The 17,724-nt window shown below is 37.4% G+C and overlaps 5 protein-coding genes across 5 annotated transcripts; 1 reads left to right on the forward strand and 4 right to left on the reverse strand.

Annotated features, from left to right (window-relative positions):
• The first annotated feature begins 290 nt into the window (after window positions 1-290).
• LOC105967673 (Acyl-CoA N-acyltransferases (NAT) superfamily protein) lies at window positions 291-1,014 on the forward strand. The gene has a single exon (XM_012992290.2). The coding sequence runs from the start codon at window positions 323-325 to the stop codon at window positions 869-871; it is 549 nt and encodes a 182-aa protein (XP_012847744.2). The 5' UTR covers window positions 291-322; the 3' UTR covers window positions 872-1,014.
• Window positions 1,015-1,328: 314 nt separating this feature from the next.
• LOC105967674 (chaperonin 60 subunit beta) lies at window positions 1,329-2,528 on the reverse strand. The gene is made up of 2 exons (XM_088826673.1): window positions 2,250-2,528; window positions 1,329-1,471 (listed from the first exon to the last, which is right to left on the reverse strand). The coding sequence occupies exon 1, from the start codon at window positions 2,417-2,419 to the stop codon at window positions 2,267-2,269; it is 153 nt and encodes a 50-aa protein (XP_088682799.1). The 5' UTR covers window positions 2,420-2,528; the 3' UTR covers window positions 1,329-1,471; window positions 2,250-2,266.
• A 738-nt stretch (window positions 2,529-3,266) lies between these two features.
• On the reverse strand, window positions 3,267-7,132 carry CPN60BETA4 (TCP-1/cpn60 chaperonin family protein). The gene is made up of 13 exons (XM_012992261.2): window positions 6,809-7,132; window positions 6,131-6,256; window positions 5,659-5,892; window positions 5,328-5,570; window positions 4,999-5,233; window positions 4,724-4,893; window positions 4,546-4,623; window positions 4,408-4,479; window positions 4,219-4,323; window positions 4,039-4,131; window positions 3,859-3,951; window positions 3,610-3,748; window positions 3,267-3,517 (listed from the first exon to the last, which is right to left on the reverse strand). Exons 1-13 carry the CDS (start codon window positions 6,965-6,967, stop codon window positions 3,489-3,491), a joined length of 1,776 nt encoding a protein of 591 aa, XP_012847715.2. The 5' UTR covers window positions 6,968-7,132; the 3' UTR covers window positions 3,267-3,488.
• Window positions 7,133-8,813: 1,681 nt separating this feature from the next.
• LOC148766581 (uncharacterized) lies at window positions 8,814-9,809 on the reverse strand. The gene has a single exon (XM_088827344.1). The coding sequence runs from the start codon at window positions 9,807-9,809 to the stop codon at window positions 8,814-8,816; it is 996 nt and encodes a 331-aa protein (XP_088683470.1).
• A 4,824-nt stretch (window positions 9,810-14,633) lies between these two features.
• Window positions 14,634-15,407, reverse strand: BZIP (basic leucine-zipper 8). The gene has a single exon (XM_012992084.2). The coding sequence runs from the start codon at window positions 15,403-15,405 to the stop codon at window positions 14,770-14,772; it is 636 nt and encodes a 211-aa protein (XP_012847538.2). The 5' UTR covers window positions 15,406-15,407; the 3' UTR covers window positions 14,634-14,769.
• Between the last annotated feature and the right edge of the window lie 2,317 nt (window positions 15,408-17,724).

Here is a 17,724-nt window from a genome sequence, read left to right on the forward strand (position 1 = left end):
ACCGCTACAATGTGAAACAAAAATAACATTTTGAGGGGACATTCACTTTTAAAAATTTTGAGGGTTAAAGTGCGAAAATTAGAAATTTACATGGTGTTATTTGCAATTTGCCCTATTTTAAATACGAATTAGCACTAAATTACTGTACACATACAGAAAAAGAAAAAGAAAAAGAGAGAAACATGGCTACTTGGAAAACCACAAGTTACAAATCTGAATAATATCCACTATTTATCCATCTGATTTTATCCATATTAAATATACATAAATAACAAAATTTTCAAAAATTAAAAAATAGAAATAAAGAAATAAAACAAACAAAATGCTGCTTCATAATCCGATCCCAATCACTCCGCTACCCCTGAAAAAGCCCACCCACCGCCGCAGCGCCGCCGTCTCCGCCGCGGCCAGCTTCTCAATCTCCGAAGAGTCCCTCTCCTCACGCGGCTTCACCTTCCACCGCACCGTCGAGAACCTAAACCTCGACCACCTGAACTCCGTCTTCGCAGCGGTCGGGTTCCCCCGGCGCGACCCGGAAAAGATCCGAATAGCTCTGGAGCACACAGACGCGCTGCTGTGGGTGGAGTCCTCGAAAACGAGCAGGCCGGTGGCGTTTGCTAGGGCGACGGGCGACGGCGTGTTCAACGCGATAATATGGGATGTGGTGGTGGACCCCAATTACCAGGGGATTGGCCTCGGGAAGGCTGTGATGGAACGATTGGTCACCCAGCTGTTAGAGAAAGGGATTAATAATATCGCTTTGTATTCGGAGCCCCGAGTTCTGGGCTTTTATAGGCCGTTGGGTTTTGTTTCGGATCCGGATGGTATTAGAGGCATGGTTTACTCCAGGAAGCAGAAAAAGAAAAAATAATTATTATATTTTTGATTAAATTGTATTATTATTGTTTGCCTTAATTACAAATTTAAAGGAACCAAACCAATAATTTTTCAGGTTCTATTTATTTATTTAATACCTATTCGAATTATAATTAATATATGTGTTCAAAGTTCAAACTCGATTCTGCTTTATAGAATCGAACTCAAACGAACCTTACGTAACCGCTTTACAACGCGATGAATTTCACTAGATATAGTACGGAAAATGAATTTTACCCGAAAAAGTCGAGAATATTTGTGTTGCTTCCATCTTTACTACTCGATTACACCTGGTATTCCGATTCGAAATAAGTTTTTCGAATTCAGCAATTTATGAAGAAAAGTCGAGACTTATCGACTTAAGCATATACTTCAATTTACTCTGAATTCAAGAAAGTTGATAATTCCTATGTATTTGTAATAAAAGAAAAGGGGTAAAAGATGTTACAGTCAAACAATCTCAAAACAACATCAAAATGAAGTACAACACTTATTATCCCTACTCAGACCATTTTAGTGTTTGGAATTCTGAAAATGATAACCATTTTCGAAGACCAAACACGTACGGTAATATTAGCCAGGACAGCATTTTCGCCTGCAAAAAGACAACAAGGAATCATTAGCCTCTAATACTGAAACGGCCATGCCTGAACAACATAAAATATTTTCATAAATAACGAAAAATAGTTGAGTCGAATACTGACTGTAATACTCTCGTTAATTTGACACAGCTTTCACAATTGCCAACGATACTACGGGCAAGCATGTATGCTTACGACTTACGAGTTGAAGAAGAGTAATTATCATATACTACACTCTACACAGCAAAGGAGTGAGAGATTTCGACTATTCGCCTCTAACAAATATGCAATATTGCTACAAATATTTCGATACGAAAACTACTATAATATGCGTGTTTATTTAGCTATTGCAATCCATATCCCACGATGTTATTAACCAAAACTACGAAGCACAAACGGAAACGGCCTACAAATAACATAGATGTTTTTCTAACATTACAACAAATCTTCAAAGATGGTCGAAAACGAGAAATTTGTAACGACGAAGGCCAAGGCACGTCGAAGAAAGTATAATTCAATCACTTACTCATTCGATTCACCCAAACATATGTATCTACGGCATATTTTTACTTTGATCCAATTTTTTACAGCTACAAAAGTTTCATCTTTTTCAAATTAAATACTCAGATAAACAAAACCCCCAAATGAAGCATCTATGCTGCATAATACAATCAATCAGCATTTTCACAGACCAAAATCGACATGAATTTATCGGATTCGTTCCCCTTTCAATTCAGATCCACCGAAAACCAATAAAACAAAAAATTAAAACAAATTAATAATAATACTCACAGGAAAATGAATCAAATTCAAGGCACCTCCTTGGCGTTCTGGAAGAAAGCAGCAGAGCAGAGGATTGAAGCGATGAAAGCGAATATTCCGAGCCCGACCATTAGCGAGAAACCCGCCACCATGAAATCCAACACGCACTGCACGCTCAACCCCATCATAATCATCGCCATCTCTGGTTCTTCCTACTCAGCCCTAATTTTATTCAGATTTATTCGTTTGACCTAAAACCCTAATTGGACGGTAATTTTGCATAATCGTGTATGTATGTATGTGTGTGTATATATACAGAAAATAGAGACGCATCATCGTCTTGGGAAGGTTGACACATATTCAGGCAGCTGACACACACGCTGCGCATATCTGCGGCGGTCCAACCAAAAGCCGTGCCCGATTATTATTATTAATTCTATTTCAAAAAACAAAAAAAATTTATTGTTAATTCACAATTATTAAAAAAACAAAAAAATAAAAATAAAATCAAGATAAGGAGAAAACATAGTTCACGAAACCATAATTTAATTTTTATTTTTTTCTATAATTATTTATAGGCGGCAGATATATGCAAGCCCATTTTTTTATTAGTTCAAGACCTCCAACATAAAAATACTAATTTACCCTTAATGAAATTCAAAACCAAATAAAAAACATAAATCATAAAAAAAAAAAAAAAAAAAAATCGGCGTTACAACGCCGATTTTGACTTGTAAAGTCGGCGTTGTGTCGCCGATTTGGTAAACAAAAATCGGCATTGTGATGTCGATTTTCGTGTACAAAATCGGTCTGGATAACCGATTTGGGAAACCAACGAAAACCCACAAAAAAATCAATTTCAATCTCATTTGTTTTTCAAAATCGGCTAAAGCATTGCAACCCAACAAGAAGTAAGCATAGATTAATGTTCATCCACGCATAGGGGCATATATGTCATTATCAGTCTCCTTGGGATGTGCATTCCATGATTCACTGCAAGTTGATGCTTATTACACTTCTTTCATGCTTAATAAATGACAAGCAATCTAACAGCTTCCTTATTTACTTATTTTATTAAGGTAACACTAAAAGATTGCTCGAAATTACAAATATTATATAATTCATACATGCATATATATATTAAGCAGTCTAAATTACACTATGCTGCAAAAATGCTGATAAGTTCTCTTTTGTGTTTCTTGCCCTCCTTTTGCACGAGAGAGTGAATTAAGCCGTTTCGTGGGATTACGTACGATATTCGTTCATCGGCTATAGTAGGCCACGTGGTGGTCCGATACCTGTATATATATATAGTCGGATTGAAATATAATTTTATTCTAATATTATATATTTGCAATTGAATATCAAGATGAATTAATTAATTAATTACCAGAGATTGGCATTGGTTTTCTCTCTCCCATCAAATTCGGTCTCGCTTTCACCGGTTCCTTAATTTCGACAACAACTGCATCGGCTGTCAAAAACGTCTTCGCTACCGATGCTGCATGCTCCAAACAACATCTCACAACCTGTTTTCATTTATAAATAAATAAAATAAAATAAACAAAAATCGTCGCCATGAACTATATATCTTCTAACACAATAAACATGTTTTTTTTTTTTTTTTTTCTGATGTTACCTTTGTAGGGTCGATTATTCCAGCAGCCATTAAATCCTCGTATCTGTCTTTTGCAGCATTATACCCGTAGTTTACGTCGTCCGATAATAGAATCTGCATGTAACGAAATTACATTTTTTTTCTTCCTGAAATAATTGAAAATAAAATAAAATAAAGCACACTGCACAGATATGAAGAGACCTTCTGAATAACAGTGCTCCCGTTGACACCGGCATTCTTCGCAATCTGTCTTGCAGGATAAGACAAAGCTCGTTTCAAAATGTCTGCTCCGATCTGCAGAAGCACTTATCATCAGATCACCGCAATATCGATCGAGTACTTAATTACCGACACAATATATAATATAAGAGGGAGGATTACTTTTTGTTCTTCATTGTCCAAATTTTCTCTGATACTAGCAATCTTCGTCGAAAGCCTTAGTAGGCAACACCCCCCACCTACTACTACTCCTTCTTCGATTGCCGCCTGTTATTAAAAATAAATAAAATAAATAAATAAATAAAATGGTACTTTAACTTTACAAGCGGTGATCAAGAAAACGAGCTATACCTTTGTAGCATTTAGTGCATCTTCTACTTTTAATTGTTTATCCTTTAACTCGACGACCGTTTGTGCTCCCACCTGTCGAAAAACGATTGGTTAAAGAAATTATTACTTATAACTCAATACTCTTTCATTCAATATTACCTGAAGAATCGCTACACCGCCCAATAACCTGGCTACTCTCTCGTTCAATATATTCTTTTGAAATTTTTCTTCAGTATTCTGTAAAAGGATATATAAATGCTTAGTCGTTTTCCCTTTTCTGTCGTTTTTTTGTCGTCCGATTTTAATTTCTAAACTTTTTTTTAATTTTCAAGAATACCTCAACAAGCCCTTGAATCTGAGAAACTCGCGCCTTAACAGCCTCGTCGTTGCTTCCATCCGTCACAATCAACGTCGAATCCTTAGTTATCACGACTTTCGAAGCGGACCCCAACATATCTTTGTGTGCATTTTCGAGAGTGTACCCCATTTCTTCCCTGATCACAGTTCCTAAGATAAGCAAATAAAAAAACACTCGCATGAAAAAAGTACTAAAATGGTATTTATTTTTTCTTACACGTACGTAAGAACCTTAAATTTAATGTTATTTAATACCTCCGGTCAAGACAGCAATGTCGTCCAAATAGTGGCTCTTGCGTTCGCCGAACGAGGCTGCTTTAACGGCGGCTGCTTTAAGCACTCCTCTAAGTTTGTTCCTAATTACCGGAGCAAGTGCTTCCTCTTCAATCCCTTCGGCTATTATAACTACCGGGTACTGTTCTTTCACCGCGTTGTCCAAAATCTTCAAAAAATCCCTCGGATCTGTGATTTTCTTGTCCACTAGTAATAACTGCAAATTCAGACGATCGAAGATTATTTTCACAGCATTCATGAAAACAAGAAAAACCGTACGAAAACGAAAACCAAGAATGAAACCTCCATACTTTGCAGTCATGAAATTCAACTATCATCTTCTTTCGATCGGTGACGAAATACTGAGACAAGAACCCTCGGTCGAACTTCATTCCTTTGACTATTTCAAGATTACTTTCAGCGTAATTCCCTTTCTCGATCGTTACAAAACCCCTCCTCCCCACTTGTCGAATGGCTTCAGAAATCATATTTCCGATAGTGTAATCGTTTCCAGCGCTAACTGCAGCAACATCCGCCAGCTCATGGTCCTCAACCTGATCATATATATTTTTCTTCTTACTATTATTTTTTTCAAGAACGACGAAAAGACGAAGAACGAACAATTGTGGTGTAATACAATACCTCTCTGGACATGAGTTTGAGCTCAGAAACAAGAGCTGCAGCTGTTTTATCAATCCCTCGCGAGACCTGAATCGGGTTCAAACCTGCCGAAATGACCTTTACGCCCTCGGCGATAAGGCCACGGGCAAGAACTATAGACGTGGTGCAACCGTCACCAGCAAGATCATTTGTTTTAGCACCAGCTTGCCTAACCAATTTCACTCCAACATTCTCCAAGGGGTCATCCAGCTCAATCTTTACTAGTAATCATAACAAACTCGATAAATTCGAATCTTAAAATTTGCAGGACTTAATCACTACCAGATTATTTTTTTCATCCAATTTCTCATTCGATATCGAGATACATTACGATGAAGTCGGTTTTATAATGTCACCGGAACTTTCACCAATTTCAAATTGCCTAACCAACACTTACAAAAATAAAATAAAAATAAATAAATAAATAAAAGAAAAGAAAAGAAAACGGTAGAACCTGTTTGAGAACAGTTTCGCCATCGTTGACTATTTTGGGAGGTCCATATTTGTTCTGCAAGACCACATTTCTTCCCTTTGGACCCATTGTCACCCCAATTAGGTCTGCCACCTTGTTGACCCCTGCCTGAATTTAAAAAATAAATAAAATACAATGCCAAAATCAGTTAAAGATTGGATTTTTATATAGAAACTTCCATTAAAATGGTGAAAAAGGGAATTAAAAATAAACAAAATAAAATGCCAAAAATCAGTTAAAGATTGGATTTTTATTCAGAAACTTCCATTAAAATGGTGAAAAAAGGAATTAAAAATAAACAAAATAAAATGCCAAAAATCAGTTAAAGATTGGATTTTTATTCAGAAACTTCCATTAAAATGGTGAAAAAAGGAATTAAAAATAAATAAAGTAAAATGCCAAAATCAGTTAAAGATTGGATTTTTATTCAGAAACTTCCATTAAAATCGTGAAAAAAGGGAATTAAAAATAAATAAAATAAAATGCCAAAATCAGTTAAAGATTGGATTTTTATTCAGAAACTTCCATTAAAATGGTGAAAAAAAGAATTAAAAATAAATAAAATAAAATGCCAAAAATCAGTTAAAGATTGGATTTTTATTCAGAAACTTCCATTAAAATGGTTGGAAAAAAAAAGGAAAAAAATGCAAGATTTATTACCAGAAGTTTAATGGTAGTAGAACCATCATGGTTGAAATAGAGTTCTTTGGCAACAGGTTTTGCATTCAACATGGAATTTGAAGGTTTCTTGATAAATGTAGTGGGCAGTGATTGGTTGGAAAATGCATTTGCAGGTAATGGTTTGAAAGAACATCCCATTATTTCAGACAGACAAAATTAAACAGTTTGTATTTTTTTATTTAGTTAATTGAAATTCTTGAAATAGTTTGAGCCTTAAAAAGGGTGTTCTACAGTTTTCTTGGAAGGATAAGAGACACTTGAGCAAGAAAAGAGAATTATCTTCTTGGGCTTTTGGCCTTGTTCAGAAATCTAATTAAAAGGTGATCAAATTAATATTGTTGTAATTCATTTAAAAAATAATATTATTGTAATTATCATGTTTCAATATGGGTGTAATCGGACGAATCGGATCGGAATTAATCCATTTGGAAAATATCCGATTTTTTTCGGAGCCAGGAAAACTAGTTCAAGTTCCGTTCAAAAAATAATTGGAATTTGGAATTTAGGAAATTGGAACAAAAAAACTTGTTCCAAAATCGGAAAATTTAGGATCGAAATCGGCGGAATGTGGAATTTTTTTATTTTTGGTCACGTTAAATATAAAATACATAATAATATTGGGATTTTAATAGTAATATTCATAAAAAAATCGTGAAATTATTTACAGAACATTAATCGGATTGGAAACCGGAATCTCATATATATTCCAATTTCGATCCAAATAATTTCGAATTTCAAATTGAAAAATATTGTTCCAATTGAAAAAATTCGGATCAGAAACGACGGAAATCGGAAATTTTGTTCCAGTTTCGACCCGCATGCTTGAACAAATTAAATAGTTAATGATTTTTTTTTTTTTTGAAAAAACGTAATGAATATTATTAGGCTATATTAGCCAAATCCAAAGGCAAAGTATGACCTTCAGAACAACCAGACCCATAGTTCTTCGCAATAGCGTGGGCAAGAAGATTCCCCGAACGCTTTACAAAAGTAAAGAGTTAATTGCATAGAGCCCTCTGTGAAAAGTCTAATTGTCGGAAAAGTCCTTATGTTAAAAAAATTAGCATTGACCCTCCCTATGATGAGTTTTATTTAGTCTACGGCCCCTTTTATCATATTTTGCTATTGACTTTGGTGAAATGACTAAACTACCCTAATTAAAATACTATAGGTAAAATATAATTTTATTTGTATAAAAAAAACAAGAAAAGAAAAAGAAAAATAAAATAATGAGAGAAAGGGTCTGCAATTCATCTTCTTCCTCAACACCACCTGCTATTCCCACTGGTGATGCAGAAACTTTCGCTTATTAGTCTTACTCGGCTCTAAAACACGGTCAACATCAAAGAGAAACGACGAATCCGACGGCGGCGGATGACCCAGATGTTATCAATGGCGCTGAGTTTTCTTCTTTGTAAATCCCCCGTCCCTTTTCAGCTACAAAACCAGAAAATGAAAAGAAAGAAAAAAAGTGGGAAGAATTCGCTTTTTCGAAAAAATCAGCCCTAGCTCCGCGACGTGGTTGGTGAGGGCGGGGGGGGGGGGGGGGGGGGGGGGGGAGGGTAAGAGCTCGTCAAACAGAATGAGGAAGAGGCGGTGGACGGTTGCGTGGTCGTAAGAGGGGTGGAAGGAGAAGGGATGGGAGGAGCGATGGACAACGGCGAGGATGCGGTGGAGGCGGGCGAGGGAGCTGCGCAGCCGGTGGAGATACTGGATAAATTAAGAAACCTAGGATAGAGAAATTAAAGTGGAAGTGTGTGAATTTGTGTGTTACTACGTGTTTTTTGATTTCAATGGGAGAGAGGGCTTTATTGAAAATAGCAGGGACTAAATTGAAACTTTTGAAAATTTCATTTTGGTTACAAAAATATTGGGGTCATTCTATAATTTTTTAAATTTCTGATTTAAAGGGTGTTTAAGTCTTTTCAAGCTGAAAATCACACTCCCACTCACATAATTGGCGAGTGTATTGCACGATCATGGACTAGGGGGTTTCATGGCTTTGACTATATTTCATAGGGGGGTAAATGCTAATACTTTTAACACAGGGGTTTTTCCGGCAATTAGACTTATCACAGGGGTGCCGCTTGCTAAAAACTCCAAAAGTAAAAGTACAAAGATCAAATTCTCTAGAAATAATAAGACTTTCTTCAATTAAAGCACCATAAGAAGAATCGGACGATAGATTATCCCGAAGGGTGTTGATCACTCGTAAGTTGTCACCTTCCAGCATTATAGATCCATACCCCATTTCCTTTGCCTTTGAAAGAGCATGCAGGGCTGCATGCGCCTCTCCGTCAATCACTCTTGGTCTCTCGGTAATCCGATTCACACTCCACCATAGGCATCTTCCTCGATGGTCCCTAGCAACGTTGGCTGTGACATAGTAGCTTTTGCTCGTGGGGAAAGCCGCATCAAAGTTAATTTTCACAATTCCCGGTTTCGGAGGATTCCAATTCGCCGGATGCATAGGTGTCTTCATTGGAGGAACTTTAATCTGCCCTTGCTGGTACGTCAAAAGATAGCTCGAACACCACTGTACAATCTCACTTAAAGGAGATTCAGGTTCACCATGCAACTCATCATTCCGCCATTGCCAGAGCTTCCACATCACTGTCACCGCCAATGGGAGAGTTGTCATGTCAAGTTGCTGGTGCAGAAATTTAATCCAGCCCCACACCGATACGATTCCGGTAAAGTTCGTTAACCTGAGTGGAGGCTGCTTCCAGAGCTCGACCACTCTCCGACAGAAAATAATCGAGTGTAAACTCGTTTCAATTCCAACCCCACATCTAGGACAATATGGGTCAGTAGTAATTTTCCGACGGAAAAGAGCAGCCTTGGTCGGCAAGACATCCCAGCAGAAGCGCCAAATAAAAATCCTTATCTTCGGAGGGATCGATAAATTCCACAAAAGTTTCCAATTTAGCCCAGTGGTCCCACTTGTCGATTCCCTATCCCTCAACCGACTGGGCTGCATGTTGACACTATTGGAGACTTAGTTATGGTAGCACGATTTCACCGAGAAACATCCATTATTTGACCATCTCCACATCCACCTATCTTCAACCCAAGAATTGCCTAATGGAACTGCCAAGATGCGTTCTTTATCGATTGGCCAAAACCATGTATCAAGTAAGCTGACATCCCATGTTCGAGTCATCGGGTCAATGAGATCGGCGACCTTGTTCGGGAAAGAGGAGAAGGTTGGACGCTTTGTAAGAATATTCCGGCACCCATCATCTGCGAGCCAAGGGTCCGCCCATATGGATGTGGTTGCTCCATCTCCAATCCTCCTTCGAAGGCCCAACTGTAAGGCTGCTCTAGCTAACCAAAGACTCCTCCACGTCGCTGACGGCCTATGACCAAGGTCCGCCGTAAATAGGTCGCCATTAGGGAAGTATCGTGCCTGTAGTATCTGTGAGAGCAACAGGCTAGGTTGGGTCAAAATCCGCCAAGCTTGTTTCGCAAGTAACGCCATATTGAACCGCTGCAAGTCTCTGAAACCGAAACCACCATCTTCTTTGGCTTTGCACATCTCATTCCATGAGATCCAAGCTAGCCCGCGTCCGCCATTGCTGCCCCACCAATAGCGTCTAATCGCTGCCTCCATTTCATAAATAATACCCTTTGGAAGCATGAAGCAACTCATGATATATGAAGGAATGGCTTGGAGTACTGCTTTGATCAACACTTCATTCCCCGCCTTCGATAAAAATTTAGCACTCCAACCCTTGATTTTGTTCCAAACTCGATCCCTTAAAAAACAAAATATTTCCTTCCTCGTAGTTCCCATAGTCACTGGCATCCCCAAATATTTCTCATGCCGATCTACTATCTGGAATCCAAGAATGTGGTGAATCACTTGTTTTCTCTCTGGGCTAGTCGAGGGGCAGAAGCTCATCGTAGACTTTTGAAGGTTGATCTCTTGTCCTGAGGTCCGGGCGTATTTTAGTAAGATATTTTTTAGAGTGTTCGCATTAGTATCCGAAGCATGGCAGAAGACAAAAGTATCATCCGCAAAACAAAGATTTGTCACCGTTGGAGCCGATGGGGCCACTCTAACTCCCTGTAAGTCACCACGATCACAAGCACCCCGAATCATTGCAATAAGAGCCTCTGCACAACAAATGAATAGATATGGAGAAAGAGGATCGCCTTGGCGAAGACCCCGTGAAAGTTGCAATGCCCCAAACTGCGATCCATTAAACAAGAAAGAAAAGGAAACAGAAGAGACACACATCATAACAAGATCAACAAACTCGTGAGGAAGGCCAAAGCGACAAAGAATTTTTCGAAGAAAACTCCATTCAATCCGATCGTACGCCTTACTAATGTCAAGTTTAATAGCCATGTAATTAGACTTACGATTAGAGTTCGACCTAATAAAATGATTAATTTCATAGGCAACTAGGACGTTATCGGTGATAAGGCGCCTAGGGACAAAAGCAGATTGAGTAGGTCCAATAATATTATCCAGCACAGGTTTAAGCCGATTGGCCAGAATTTTGGAGCCTAACTTATAGATAACATTACAAAGACTAATAGGCCGATAATCTGTCATTTTTTCCGGCTTTTTAATCTTTGGAATTAGGACGATAAATGTAGAATTAAGCTCAGACGGGAGTCTTTTGTGGTTCAGAAAATCAAGAACATATGAAATCACATCAGAGCCAAGAATGTGCCAATATCTAGAAAAGAATATAACAGGAAGACCATCTGGTCCCGGGGATTTAAGGGGGCCCATTTGGGAGATAGCTTGCGTTACCTCAGATGCAGAAAATGGCTTGGACATCTCGTGAATTGCCTCTCCGGGAACCCTAGACTCAATGTGTTGCAGAACCTCGTCTATCTCTTCTTCGGCCGGATTTACGGATTTGAATAGTTGAGCAAAATATTTTGTAATGATCTCCTGAATATCTTCCTTTTTCTCCTTCCACTCACCAAATTCATTTCGGATTCGATGAACTTGGTTAATACGGTTTCTTTCTGAGGCTTTAGCGTGAAAAAATTTTGTATTCTTGTCCCCTTCCCGAATCCATTGAATCTTGCTGCGCTGCCTCCAGTGTACGTAGGTATCATGATCAACATAAAGACGTTCCAGCTCATTCCTGAGTTCTCGCAGCTTGGCGACATTTGCTGCCGTTTGGACCCCTGTGGATAGTTCTTGAATTTTCCGTTTTACCTTTGCCATTGCTACCTTGGGCTGATCAAGACTAGACTTCCACGACATTAAGGCAAGCCGACAACCTTCCCGTTTATTGAGAATTTCCTTCGTTGGGTTCAGACCTGCAGAACTTTCCCACGCATTCCGGACAATATCCTCACACTCATCTTTGCGAATCCACACTGCCTCGAAACGAAACGGACGATTGCTCCTCCAGCAGGGTCGGGCCGGCGGACACTCCAGCTCAAGAAGTTAATGATTTTGGATGACTTATATTTGACAGAAAATGATGATTCTGGGCCTATGATTAGGGATGGCAATTTTTACCCGACCCGCGGGTACCCGCCCCGCAAATAAATGGGGCGGGTACGGGTTCTAATTTTTCACCCGAAAACGGGTTCGGTGCGGGTGCGGGTTTGTATATACCCGCCCCGTATATATATATATATATATATATATATATATATATATATATATATATATATATATATATATATATATATATATATATATATATATATATATATATATTATTTTTTTTATTAGGGTTATTCAAAAAAAAAATTATTATTTTTTTTTATTAATTTTTTTTTTACTTTTTTCTTCAGCTTTACAGGTTTTTTGGCGGGGCGGGGCGGGTGCGGGTTGAACGGGTTTGTTAACGGGGCGGGTGCGGGGATCGGAATGCGAAACCCGCCCCAAACCCGCCCCATGGCCATCCCTACCTATGATGATATATATATATATATATATATATATATATATATATATATATATATATATTTCCTTATTTTGTTAATTTGGTAAATTATTTTTGGAATAAAAGTACAATGTGTAATTAAAAAATGGTAAATTACAACCACCTCCCTGAGGTATGGTTAATTTACGAAAAAACTCCTATTGTTTGAATAATTACATCTAGCCCCCTCAACTATGATTGTTTCTTACACCTCCACCTTTATGGTGTTAAATTCAACATAATCATCTAGATTTCGTGGAATATGCTCTAGTTTGTACTCGTTTTGTGTAAAAATACAGTTTATGATGCACCACAATCTGATATATACAAGTCAAAAAATACATATTATGATTATCTTGCTTCAAAATGTGGAGTTTGAATGGGATAAAGTCATAAAACGGGTACAAAAGTGATAATATTCCATATACTCTCGAAGATTTCTCTAAATTTGAAATCGCAAGGGTGGACGTGTAAAAAGATTTATAGTTGAGGGGTAGTTGTAATTATCCAAACCAGAGGGGTTTTTTGTAATTTTACCATACCTCAGGGGTGGTTGTAATTTACCCTTAAAAAAATAAAATTTTCTCTATAATTTTTTTTTTCTTTTTTTATAATAAAATTATAATATATTATTATCCTTAAAAAAAAAAAAATCCTCTCTTTTCCCCTGTTTCATATCTTGTTCACCCACCCGCCCACCACCACCGGCTGCCGGCCGCGCCGCTGCTGCTACCGCTCGGTTTTCTTATTCCGTCTTCATAAGCACCGCCACCGATCAGAAGGTCGGCTCAGTATTTCAGCCACAGAATTCTGACAGCAACGAACTCATTTCAGCCAAATCGAAGCAGTTCGTACAAAAACCATTCAAATTAGGGTTTCGTGGAGACTCGAACCAGTAAAAACGTTTTTTTTTGTTTTTTTTCCCGGTGTTGCTGCCATGTTGAACAGTACCCAATCCAATCTCTCAGAACCCATCCACTATCAAAATTTTATCCAGTAGCCAAACACCGGATTGGGTATCAACCAATTTGATTAGGGTTTAAGCCATTCCTAGTGAGTTGCAATCATGGAAATTCACACTCGGAAATAGTACATTCTGGAAACACACCTGAATCATAGTTTGGTTTTGAATTGGCAAGTAATAATGAGTGGGATTGAATAAAATCCAATTGCACACGTGGTCCCGGAAAATTAACCGCTGCACCTGGTTATTTACACCAGGTAGATTTCAACTATAAATCTAAACATAATCAATTACACACACACACCCCTTTATGTACGTGTTTTTACTGAGCAGTTATTTAATCAGATTTACCCAGTGTCAACAACCAGGTGCACCATCTAACTCCCCGTGGTCCTGAACTCGTAAAAAAAAAAACAAAAAAAAAAAAAAAGTAGTGGATTTCCTTTAGGGATGTTTTGCTTGTTATGGTAGGTGTTGAATTAAAAGGCACTATCTCCACCAATACTTTTTTTGTCCCACCACCACTACTCCGCCTTCTGTTCTGTTCTGTTCTTCTGGTTGTTGTTGCAGCTATGTGTTATATGGAGCCCAACTCACTGTATACACTCTCTATCTTTTTTCTTTTCTTTTTTTTTTCAAGAAGATTTTTATTCGGATCGGAAAGCATTAAGCTTTGTTGGTTTTTCTCTAATCCCGACCTACTTCCCGGGTGACTAGTAGTGGGCGATTTTGTCGTCGTGGGGTAATCGGAATGACCATTTTCGTAACGAAGTAATGATTGATTCTTTCATTGGTTATCATCATCATCATCATCATCATCATCTTCGGTTTTGGATGGATAGTTACGCGGCGAAGATGAACTGAATTTTTCACGGTTTCGTGATACACCGTTTTGATTTTTTTTTTTTAAATTTTTTTTTTTTGCGCACCGCTCGATCAAGGATAAAAAGCATTTCATCATTAGCATCAACCCTTAAACAAAAAAAGAAAGGAAGTAGCGATACAAACGAAAGCAATTCGACAACTCCGAGTTAGTTAAAAAAAAAAAAAGAAGCTCGTTCGTGCAGCGCTCAGTCGAAGAGGTTCTTGGAAGTAACGACGGACTGTTCCGAAGATTCAAGATCCTCGAAATCTCTCAATACGGCGTAAGAATTGCTGATCTGTACATCCATCAGCATTTGTCGGAGATCGGAAGCTTCTTCCTTGAGCCTCGCATTCTCCTCGACAACTCTGCCGTGGCTCTCCGAGACATGGCTCAGCTTTTCAACGAGATTTTGATTCTCGTTCCTCAGACGAAGAACCTGGCCCCACAGCTCGTCCAGGTGCCTCTGCTTGCGCATCCTCGATCTCCGCGCAGATTCCCTATTCGATATCATTCGCCTCTGCTTCCTCTCGTCAACCAAACCTACCTGATTGTCCTCTGCTTCATCGGACGTCGAATTGGAGTTGGGACATAATTCGTTGAGAAGTGAAATCGGAGGGTAATTCGGTAAATTGGCTGCTACGAACCGGTTGTACTGCATTGATGGTGAGCTGTTTTGGATGAAGTTGAAGTTTTGTTGATAGGGTGAGGGGTTTTGAGGAGCAAAGTAGTTCATTTCTTGGATTTCTGATTGCATCATTTGGTTAAAGACTTGATTTTTATTTATTATTATTATTATTTTTTTTTTTTTTTTTTGTTTGTTGATGGTAAGGTGACAATGCATGAAGAGAAAGGGTATTTATAGGAGAAAAGGGGTGTTTATGAAATATGGGCCATGAGTAAACAGTTTCAGGGGGGTTTGCTTACATAAGCAGTTTTTTGTGACATCCATTTGGAGAAGAAAAAAGAAAAAGAAAAAAAGAAAATGAAACAGATAAAATGGATGATGTATGCAGAGTATGTAATGATTGGTGCCACTCTGTTAAATATGAAAGTTTTCTTTTTCTTTTTTCTTCTTTTATATTTAGGGTAAATTAAAAAAAAAAAAAAAAAAGCTTGAACTTAGGCTAAATTATGAAAAACAGTCCAGCTATTCGTAGTTACTAGAATTTCCCCAATGTTTGTTCCAGTATTACACCAACCCCTTGTGATGTGATTTTTTACGATTTATTTTTATTACAGGGAATATTCCCGGAAAAAATGTGAATATTCCCTTGCAGAAGTGACATTTTTTTATATACTTTTGAGAGATAATAATTACCCTCTGGGGGGCCGTTAAGGAATCTTTTTTCTTCTTATAAATGACTCATTCACAACTTTTTAGTATTGTCGTCATTACCCTTTTGAGAGTAATTTTTACCTTTAAAAAGTAGCATAAAAGAAATTTCATGTCTGCAGGGAGGTATAATTGACATTTTTCAGAAAATATTCCCTGGACTCGAAAAGATTCCGTGGAAAAATCACACTGTAAGGGGGTCGGTGTAAGACGGAAACAAATATCGGGGGAAATTTTATTAATTATGTCCAGGTGGGGATGTTTTTCGTAATTTGGCCTAAGTTCAGGGGGTTTTCCGCAATTTACCCTTATATTCATGCCTTAATTTTGAGATTGAGTTTCTAGATGTGCCGTAGCTGTGTATTATGTTGTTAGCATTTATTTAATCTAAATTGTCTTTGGATAGATGTATACTCTCATTATGTAATGCTTAAAAAATGAGCAAATAGTTACAACTCTTTAAGTCAATTTTGGAAGGTCTTCATTTTATTTTATTTTCAAAAAAAAGGATAGAAATTTCAAGAATATTTGTTAAACTGTTGTGGCCAATCAGGTATTTGTGATTGATGACGAAATCTAGGTCAATTGTAAAGGTAAACATTATTCATTAATAATAAATAATAATTAGATGTAAAATTAAATAAATAATTCGATGACTCGATGTGCACTTAGTTTGGGATAAAAGGGGTCCCATATTAAATTCTTATGGTCTATATTCTTCTTTACATCAAATACCTAAACTAATTAGGCTATTAATTTTTAATTTTTATTACAATTTAATTACTGCATTAAGATGATGTATTCAAAGTGGGAGGAAAAAGAAGGCTATGCTTTCATCCGAACTAGGCAAATTGTAAAGTAAATATTCTTGGAATTTTGTGTGAGGTACACTGTATCTGAACTCTTTTTAACACTCTTCCTATTTCTCCAACTAATTACATTAGTTGACTTTTACACACATATATATGTATATATATATATATATGTGTATGTATATTATGTGCTATAAATCTGGTAAAAATTTGGTAAAAGACAAAGATGTACTAATTCAGCTATACTTGAACTATTGTGTTTGATGGGCTCCAACTGTAATTTGAAACAAAAGGGTTTTTTTTCTTACAAGATTGTGTTGGCTCATAGTTTTGGATAGGGTGAGGGCATTCTTGTCTTTTCACGCAGGCGAATGGACTCAATAGTATTGTGTTGTGTACCTCAAATCAAACAATTTTTCATGCTTCCACTTTCATATGTTTTTTTTTGCCAACAAATAAATATTGGATGTCCTTTCATCTTCTGGTAATGGCAAGTGGGAATTTGTAACTTTTATCATCAAATTAAGGGTAAAATTATGTCACAGTAAGTAACTTACGAGCTCATGTGGTATCGGTAATTATACATAACCGTTAAGACAATTACGAATACCCCTATGAGGTAAGACAAAATGATACATTTACCCCCTGTGGGTATTTTACATTTACTCCAGGGGTATATCTGGAAATTCGGATCGAATATTCCATGGAATTTCAAGATTCCGCTAGTCATTACTTTATAAGGGTGCAACTGTTAGACGGAACAATAGTTAAGGGGTATTTGTAATTAATGATACAACAAGGATGTGTAAGATATTTGATCATTCGGGGCTTCCTCATAATTTATCCACAAATTAATCATAGTTCGATTTCTGAAGCTGTAATAGATTTTTGACAGCAGCTTATAAGTTGAAACATAGTTATTATTTTAAGTTCGTGTTATGCTTTAATTTTAAATCAAGATTATAATATGTGATATGTGCAATGGTTGGCAGAAATCCAACAGGGAAATAGAATG

The sequence above is a fragment of the Erythranthe guttata genome, chromosome 12, assembly GCF_056151865.1.
Source record: "Erythranthe guttata isolate IM_541 chromosome 12, IM_541, whole genome shotgun sequence".
Taxonomy (NCBI): Eukaryota; Viridiplantae; Streptophyta; class Magnoliopsida; order Lamiales; family Phrymaceae; genus Erythranthe; species Erythranthe guttata.